The following is an 8,350-nucleotide window of genomic DNA, read 5'->3' on the forward strand; positions in this document are numbered from 1 at the left end:
CCTCCTGGTCTGAGCCCCTGGACCGGCGCTTTCCCGCAGCCGGCCCCCTTCCCGCCTGCTGCCCTTGGCCGGGTCGCCCGACTCTGGGTGTCTCTCCTCAACGCCGCTTCCTCTGCGGCCCGCCTGACGCCCTCCCGCGGGCCAGCCTGGGGCCTGGGCCTGGACCCTCTGGCGGCGCCCTGCCTCCGGCCCTCACGGGGCCCCTCCTCGCAGCACGCCCGGGCGGGAGTCTCGCACATGGACACTCAGTCACTTTCCGGGAGTTTTTCACAGCCGCATCTCGGTCCTCCCTGGGATGGGGGTCCCGGCCTCCTGCTAGGCTCAGGGGACCAGAACTAGATGTGGCAGGGTGGCCCAGGTCCACCCTCTGCCCGTGCTCGGGGGTTCCAGGGGCACCCGGGCCGCACCCCACGCCCCGCAGGCCAGGCCTCGGCCTGCCCTGGACACCGGGGACAGACACACGGAGCCTGGGGTGTCCTCGTCTGCACGCGGCACTTTTATTTGGGCCTTCACAGGCCGAACCAGCCGGGGACCCCTCCGCGCCGGGGGTCGGGGGTCTGCCGCTGCCGCTGCTCCTCCAGCAGGCCGGCCCGGACGTCGTCCTCGGCAGAGCCGCCCTCACAGCCCGGCGCTTTCTCAGGAAACAGGTCTGGGAACGTGAAGGTCTGTCCGTGGGCCTGGGGGAGAGAGGACCAGCTCCGGCAGGTGGCCTGGGGCCACCACACATTTGCCACAGGAAACGGGGACAGGGCCTTCCTGCCCCACCTGCCCAGGGCCGGCTCCCGCCCGCGCCCCCCAGCACTGTCCCTGCCTGCAGAGGAAACACCTTAGGCGGCTGGGCTCCGGCCTCTGTCCGGCAGCGGGCCTGGCAGAGGGCCGGCTCCTGACAGTGACCCCTTTCCATCGGGAGTGGTGGCTGGGGTGGCGGCCGGCCCTGGCCGACCGGAGCCAGGTGCAGGAAAACGGCCCCAGCAGCATCGGAAACTCTTCCCATCCCCAGTACCTGAAGGCCTCTCTCTACCCACACAGAGACGGCCCCGTCCGGCCCCAGAGCTCAGCAAGTAACATGCAAACGGTGGACAAAGCAGAGACCACGTGGGGTGGCCCGCGCCTCGCACGGAAGGTTCAGAACGTGTCCCCCCAGTGCACCTGGATCCCAGGCGGGGGCCCGGGAGCGGCCTCCCAGCGCGGGGGCGGGCGGAGGGTGCTGGCTCCAAAGATAAGGGCTGGAGGGGGGGCCGCCCCAGCCCGGGGCAGGAGGTGAGGACGGCGCCATATCTGGGAATTCTAAAAGAGTGAACTCAGCAAAACGTGCTTGGTTCTTGCAGACCCTTGTTTTGCAAAGAAATGTGGACGTGGGCGGGCAGGCGGCCAAGTACAAGCTGACACGGCCGTGCGCCCCCCGAGAACGTTCGGTTTATACATTCAGGTCACGTGGCGCGGGGTGCAGGCCTGGGGTGATGAGAAGCAGCCGTGGCGGACTCGGTAGCCAGCCCGCGGGAGGATTATCTTACACGTTTCAAGACTTTTTTTTTTTTCTTTTTTAAAATACCAAAGGGCAATAGTTTACATGCAGGGCTGATTGCCCAGAACGAGGGGCGGGAGGGGGGTTATGTTTAATATATCGAGGTGATTCTGCTAGTTTTCTGAGGTGGGGGAAACCTAAAATGACATTTTAAATATAAATACAAAAATGGCAATTTGCAACAGCTTGCAGGGGGAATGAAACGCAGGAAGCCAGGAGAGGAATTCGCGTTTCTTCCTGGAGCCGGGGCCGTCTGTGGGGGCCGATGGCGGCTCCCTTTCCAGAGAAATTCACCTCGTACTTTCAAAAAACGACACCCTCAACGCTTCCAAACGGGAGAGGGGAGCACAAAGCAGAAAAATGTCATAAAAGTGAGGCGGGCAGCCGGCGGCAGCCCCGGGAGCCCAGGGCCATTGTCTGCAGACGGGCTCCTGCTGGGCCCCGCGGCCATTCACTCCTGCCGCTGTGTAAACACCAGGTCAGCGCTGTTTGCTGTGCGGGCCACTGAGGCCCTCGCTGGAGCTGGACTTTGGGCCAAAGAGATGTTTATCAGGTTGTCCGAGGGGGGAAAACGTGGGACTCCCGGCGGGGGCAGCAGCAGCTCCCAAGGAATCTGGCGACTTAATCTGTCTTTCTGATTGACCCTCTGTGTGCTTGACGCTTAGCTGTGTTCAGAAGCCCTGAGCCTCCTCCGGGGAGGAGGTCGGCCTCAGCTTCGGGGGGCAGAGGAGGGTCCCCCACTCAGAGGCGCTGCCCGACCTCCCAGCCATTTGCGGGCCAGGAGCTGGGGGGTGGGAGACATCACAGATTTGACGGGGTCTGTGCCCAGCGGGGACACCCCGCGCCCCCCCTCGGTGGGGTGGCCTGTCTGTCCTGCCCGGGGTCCACAGAGGAAAGAAGGTCCGTGGAGCGAGGGGCGGCTGCACACAGCAGGGCCGGGCGCTGCCCAGTTCAGCTTTCACGAGTCGGGGGCGCGGGCCGGGGGACAGCGTGAGGCTCGGATGGCTCAAAGGCCACTTGCGGCCGCAGCTCTGCTGGGAAGGGGCTCATGGTGCGTGCGGACGCACAGGAAGGCGACCGCGTGCCGGGACAAAGCCGGCCGGCGGGCCCGGGCGCGCAGGACACAGGCCTCTTTATGTGGCCGGCGGTGCTCTCCCCCTGCCCGGCTGACTTTATGCACAGCAAATATTAGGCCAAATAATTACGAGGCCCCTGGCGAGGACAACAGCTGCCACTGTTTGCCCAAAGAACTGCCGCGCTGACTCGGTTTCCTGACCAACGGCCGGAGGCCGAGCGGCCGCGGGCGGGGTTCGCAGTGGCGCTACTGCCATCTAGTGGCCGGGCCCCGCGCCCCGGCTGTTTACACAGAAACTGGAGCCGCCCGGGAAGCCCCCAGGCCGCAGGGGCCAGAGGGGCGGTTAGTGGGAGGCTCCCCGCCGTGGCGCCAGCAGGCCGAGGCCACCCAGCCAGGTCAGAGGCGACCCTGCCTGGGGCCCACAAGGCCCTGGTGTCAGTCAGACGCACGCCCCAGAAAGCACACACTTCTGGGGTCACCTCCAGCGGAGGAGGCCGAAAAGGGGGCTCTGAAAACGTGTGTCTAACTCCTGAGAACCCCGGGTCTGGCCGGGCGGGGGACATGGGGAAGCGAGAGCCTGGACGGATGTGCCCGAGGCTGGTTGCAGCCCAGAGGGGAGGGGGTCCGCTCCAACCTCGGACCCAGCAAACAGGTCTGGGCTCTGCCCCCAGCCCCCTGCAGCAGCCTGTGGCACTTAGTGCAATTAACTGCCTTCTGGCCTGGGGACCGACCAGACCAGGGACAGGCTGTCCGGAGGCCTGATCTGGTTTCTGTCAGGGCCCAAATCCCCCAGGCCTGGGTGGGCCTGCTCTGCCCGCAGCGCTGTTCAAAGTTCAAAGGCTCAACAAGGGTGGCCCCTGAGAAGTTCCAAGTGCCTGGCCGTCCCCTCCCCCTGGCTTAACTGTGCTTTGAACCCCAGCTCCTCCCGGGGCGCCACTGCGGATCTGGACTAAGAGCAGTGGACCCTGAGATCCTGCCGCTCAAGGCCGCCCCGGCCCCGGTGCCCCACGGGGTCACTGCCGGTCACGGCGGGCGCAGGACCCGACGCGCCTCACCAGCTGCACGTAGGCCACCTTGTAGTCCGGCTTCTTCACCCTGACATTCCTGTGGTCCCGCTTCCTGTTGGAACCTGTGGGGGGAGAGGGAGCCTGACTGCCCGCACCACGGTTTCAGCCCGACCGCTCCAGGGCCCCACTTTCCGGAGGGGGCGCGCACGTCGGCACCGGTCTGTCTGCCTGCAGACGACAGCACGACAGCACGTGCGCCCCGAAGGGGGCGGCTTTGGGTTCAGACCGCGTGCGGGGCGAGGGCAGGCCGCGTCTGAGAACACAGAGCCACTTCCGCGAGTGCAGAGCTGTCGTGGGGGACCCCGCCGTAGCCCGAAGGCCTTCAGACCCACCACGCAGGGAGCCAGGGTCCCCGGGCAGGAAGGGGAAAGGGTTGAGGACAAAGGAAATGCCTGGCTGACCGGCCGCGGCCTGCGGCTGCTCGGAGCAGCCCGTGGAGCCAGCCCCCGGCCCTGCTCCGTCCCAAACCCAGCTCGGCCCTGTGACTGTGACCGGCATGACCCCTGGAGCGGCCTCGACACCCCGTGCCTCCCAGGCCGAGAACCGGGCCCCAGAGCAGCTGGGAGGGCGGGGAGCCCACGCGGGCAGCGGGCAGCGGAGCGGCGGCCAGGCCCGGGCACCCACCATGCTGCACCCTGGTCCGCACGGCAGCCACGGGCACGTTGTAAATGCGCTGGAGGTAACTCCTCAGGTCCACCCTGGTCATCCTGCGGGGAAGAGGAGGGACATCTGAGCCTGGCCGGGAAGCAGCCCAGCCCACGGGCCGAGAGCCACGGGCTGGGGGCACAGCCCCGCCGGCCACAGCAGGGAAGAGCCGGGACCCGGGACAGGCTGGCCCGACCTCGGGGACCAGTAGCTGGCCCCCACCCATACTTTCCCGTTGACCCATCGGCCTGGAGGTGACGGAAGGACCGGGCCCCCAGGACCTTGGACTCAGTCAGTTCCGTTGACCCTGCCGTGGCCCAGGCTCAGCAGGCCGAGAGGCCACGCTCCCGGGGACCGCTCCCAGGGGAAGTGACGGTCTACGAGTGCCCCCTGGCTGCAGGGAGCCCGGCCGGGCCTCCCGTCTGCGGCTGCCACCCCGCAACGCGGTGGCAGGTCCCATTCTCCTGCACTGTAAGTGTGTAGGACACTCGGGCCGGCGGCCGCCCCCACGGAGCTCAAGCCAGCCAGGCCCACCCTGGGGTTCGGAGGCGCTCCCTGCGGGATGGGTGACAGAGAGGCTGCGCCCCCAGTACTGTAGGTCCCTGGAGGACTGAGGTTCTGGCCGCTGTGGTGGGCAGCCCTGGGGGTTCGGCCCGCGTCCTGGCAAGAGCAGGCACAGCAGCATCCTCGGGCCGGCCGGGCGCCTCCCCCGGCGAAGGGCCTGCACGGCTTCTGCGAACCCTCGGCCGGCACTTGCCGAGCCCCGTGGAGCCGCCATGGTGGGGGGCGGTGGGGCGCCCTAGCCTGAGCCCCGACTCACTCCATGGGGATCCGGAACTGCACGGTGTCTGCGGGCTGGGCCGTGCCGGGCCGCACCAGCTGGATGAAGAAGTTGGTGCGGAAGACGCGGAGCTGGGGGTTCCCCAGCTGGTACAGGGGGTACCTGTGGGGAGAGGCTCACGTCCACGTCAGACGCTCGGAGCACGGGGCTCCCAGGGACACCTCCCATGGCTCCCCACGGCCCCCGGCTCACCACGTGGTCTGCCCGGTGTGGGCAGCCAGCGCCCCAGCCCCCAGCCCCGAGGCCGCTCTTTGAATGACAGGAAGCAGGCTACAGCGAGCATTCCCTCCACCCCGCCCCCCCCAGACAGGCTGGGCGCGAGGCTCAGCCACGAGCTTGCTCAAAGGGACGGTCCCACTGGCCATGGCCCCCCACGGCCCTCTCCGTCCCGGGAGGGGCCCCGCACATCAAGCCCCTGACGGCACAGAGTACCCACAAGCCCCTTCTGCCCAGCCACAGGGAATTGACAAAACCGCTCCCCGACACTGCCGTAGCCCCTCAGTGTCAGGGACAGGGGGACGGGGGCCACCTCCACACCCCCCGAGTGGGACAGCGCCAGCTCCCCCAGGACAAGAATGAAGATGCAGGGTCAGAGGCCCAGGGAGGACGGTGCTGGCAACTCCCCCACTCTGGGCTCACCATGCCGCCTCCCACCCCAAAACCCCGGAGTGAGCAGAGGTGGCCGACCCACCGCCAGCTCCAGCTGCCCCACGGTCCGGGGCAGGGTAGCAGGCCGGCAGGACCAGAATGCGAGCCAGACCCAACCAGGCCTCGGGGCTGGGGTGAGTGGCAGTCGGGGGTCAGCTGGGAGCCCAGGGGCGGCCCCTGGAAGGGGACAGCAGGGGCGCAGGGTGACATTGAGAGTCTCGCCCAGGCCCCGGTGGCCGACCCGCAGCGCCCGGCATGGGGCACCACGAACTGCTCCGTGCGGTCAGGGCCCACGTCGCCTCTTGCCTCCCGAGTCGGGGAGAGTGAAGGGGCCCGGGGTCCGCGGGCCTGCGTGGGCAGCCGGGGTGCCTGGACAGTGCAGGTCAGCGAGGGGGGGCACGGCGGCGGGGTTCCCAGGCCAGGGCGCTGGTGGCCGTCCACCCCCGGTGTGCGGGTGACCGAGGCGGCACGGGGCAGCTGTGCCTCCGAGTGGCATTGCTGCCGTGCGGGGCGGGCATGGCCGACGTGTGCGGGGGGACAGGGCCTGCCTCGTTTTACCCCTGCGGCCACCCAAGAGGCTCCTTTTTCTCCTGGTGGCCAACTGCAGCGAGAGGGCAAAGAATGGGGAGCACGGGTAGCTGAATGCGGGGCCTCTGCCTGGGCGCCGCCCTCTCCCAGGCCTCCCAGGCTGGCCCTGGGCAGGGGGTGGCCCAGGCGGCAGTGCTATTGCAAACCCTGCACCCTGGCGCAGGGACCCCCGGCTCGGAGCGGCCCGCGCTGCTGCCCACCCTGCTGCCGGGCCCTGGAACGTGGCTCCGGGCCTCGAGGCCCCGCGCTGCCCCCTGACTGCTCCCCACGGCTCCCCACGGTGTTTCGCAAGCACCTCAGCCTAACGGCTCTCAAGTGGGGATCACAGTTTCTCCTGCCTCCTCCAAACAGCACGCTGGCCGGCTGCCACTGGCCCTCCCGCCCTGTGGCCCCAAGGGTGACTCATCCGGGATCCCACCCTCTCCCTCGCCCCACCCGCGTGGCTCCACCGCGGGGCCTCCCTGGCCAGCGAGCGCGCACGTGCGCCCACGGCCCGGCCCCGGGGCGGCCTGCAGGGCCTGGCTCGGGGCCCTCGCTCCTAGCGCCCCCGGCCCCTCCCGGTGGCTGGAGGAAGCAGCGCCCCCCTCCCGCGGGACCCCCGCGGCCCTTGCCCCAAAGCCGCCGAGTCTGCACGGCGCCGGCCGGGGCGGGGGCGGGGGCGGCGGGGGCGCCGGGGACTGGGGGGGGGGGCGGGCCGGCTCGCGTGCACGCGCCCCCCGCCCGCGGAGGCCTTTGTGTGCACAGGGCCGTGTGTGCGGCCTGAACTGCGGTGGTCGAGGCCCAGGGGCCAAGGCGGAGTGTGGGGGGCTGTGGGGGGCCGGGGGGGCTGGCGGGCGCGGCACGGCTGCGCCCCCGGCCTGAGACCCCGCCCGCGCCGCGCCGGCCTGGCCCCGGGCGGTGTCCGCAGACGTGGCCGCGCCGGGCGGGGGGCGCGGGCGGGGGGCGCGGGCGGCCGGGGCTCAGACCCCGCCCCCCGCCCCCGCGCTCGTGCCCGCCGGGCCCGGGTCCCCGCGCGCGCCCCACTCACAGCACGTTGCGCGCCATCGCCGGCTTCCGGGCCGCGGACGGAAGGAGCGGCGCGCGCGGCCCGCGGGGCCCCTGGCACGGCGCCCCCTGGCGTCCGGAGGGCCCCCGGGCCCCGGGCCTGCGCCCCCCCTCCCCCCCACGGGCCCGCCGCGAACCCCCAGGCGCCCCGCGCTCCGCGGGGCGGGGGGGGGGGGGGGGAGGGCACGAAGCGGGGTGTCGTGCAGGCTGCTGGGGGGAGGGCCCAGGCGCGGGGAGAGGGAGGGGGTCTCGCTGGGCATGGGGGGGGCGGGGGAGGGGCAGGCCCCCAGGGCGGGGATGGGACCCTGCGAGGCAGCAGGAGGCTGGCTCCCTGGGGCTGCCCCCAGGGGAACAGGGGAGCGAGCAGGAGGGTGGGTGCTGGGCGCCTGTGTGAGGCCAGGCCAGGGGAGGGGCTGCAGGGCCCTCTTCTGTGTGTGCGTTGGTGGCAGTAAGTGGGGTCACCTAGGATGAAGGTGCTGCAGATGAGGGGGCGCAGGGGGCGGGTTAGCACTGACAGTGGGCTTCAGCCGGAGTGGGGGGAGACGCAGGCTGGGGGGGCAGGGCTGTCCCCAGCTGTTCTCCAGGCCGTGTGGCGTGGGTGTGTGAATGTGTGTAAATGTGTGTGAGCATGTGAGTGTGTGTGAGCGTGTGTGTGATTGTGTGTGAGTGTGTGAGGCTGCGTGGGTGTGTGTGAGCGTGTGAGGCTGCGTGTGTGTGAGGCTGCGTGTGAGTGTGCATGGGTGTGAGTGTGTGTGAGCATGTGACGCAGGGGGCCCTGGCTGCAGGGACTGTGCCTCGAAGGCCGCAGTGCCAAGGCCAGTGGGCTTGCGGGGGGCGGGGTGGGGGGAGCTGCAGAGGGGTCTGGGGGCCCAGCAGGCCGGCCGGCTTTCTCTTCTGAAGCTCGAGGCCCTGTCCTG

The 8,350-nt window shown here is 70.0% G+C and overlaps 1 protein-coding gene across 3 annotated transcripts; it reads right to left on the reverse strand.

The window, feature by feature from the left end:
• Window positions 1-473: 473 nt before the first annotated feature.
• Window positions 474-7,483, reverse strand: MRPL23 (mitochondrial ribosomal protein L23). 3 transcript variants are annotated; one of them, XM_016149612.2, is made up of 5 exons: window positions 7,417-7,483; window positions 5,133-5,255; window positions 4,292-4,374; window positions 3,656-3,729; window positions 474-677 (listed from the first exon to the last, which is right to left on the reverse strand). In XM_016149612.2, exons 1-5 carry the CDS (start codon window positions 7,431-7,433, stop codon window positions 510-512), a joined length of 465 nt encoding a protein of 154 aa, XP_016005098.2. In that variant the 5' UTR covers window positions 7,434-7,483; the 3' UTR covers window positions 474-509. The 3 variants fall into 3 exon arrangements, with proteins under 3 accessions (XP_016005098.2, XP_016005092.2, XP_036077226.1); XM_016149606.2 differs by lacking the exon at window positions 7,417-7,483 and adding an exon at window positions 5,845-6,671; XM_036221333.1 differs by lacking the exon at window positions 7,417-7,483 and adding an exon at window positions 5,346-5,838.
• Between the last annotated feature and the right edge of the window lie 867 nt (window positions 7,484-8,350).

Source organism: Rousettus aegyptiacus, unplaced genomic scaffold (assembly GCF_014176215.1).
Source record: "Rousettus aegyptiacus isolate mRouAeg1 unplaced genomic scaffold, mRouAeg1.p scaffold_m13_p_5, whole genome shotgun sequence".
Classification (NCBI taxonomy): domain Eukaryota; kingdom Metazoa; phylum Chordata; class Mammalia; order Chiroptera; family Pteropodidae; genus Rousettus; species Rousettus aegyptiacus.

Bases quoted from the DNA above. Each gene is read 5' to 3' on its own strand.
- MRPL23 (XM_036221333.1), bottom strand. From the start codon at position 5,518: ATGGCCAGTGGGACCGTCCCTTTGAGCAAGCTCGTGGCTGAGCCTCGC. The intron at 4,375-5,132 runs GTGAGTCGGGGC...TCTTCCCCGCAG, and splicing joins CAGTTCCGGATCCCCATGGA to GATGACCAGGGTGGACCTGA. The intron at 3,730-4,291 runs GTGGGTGCCCGG...CTCCCCCCACAG, and splicing joins GCGGACCAGGGTGCAGCATG to GTTCCAACAGGAAGCGGGAC.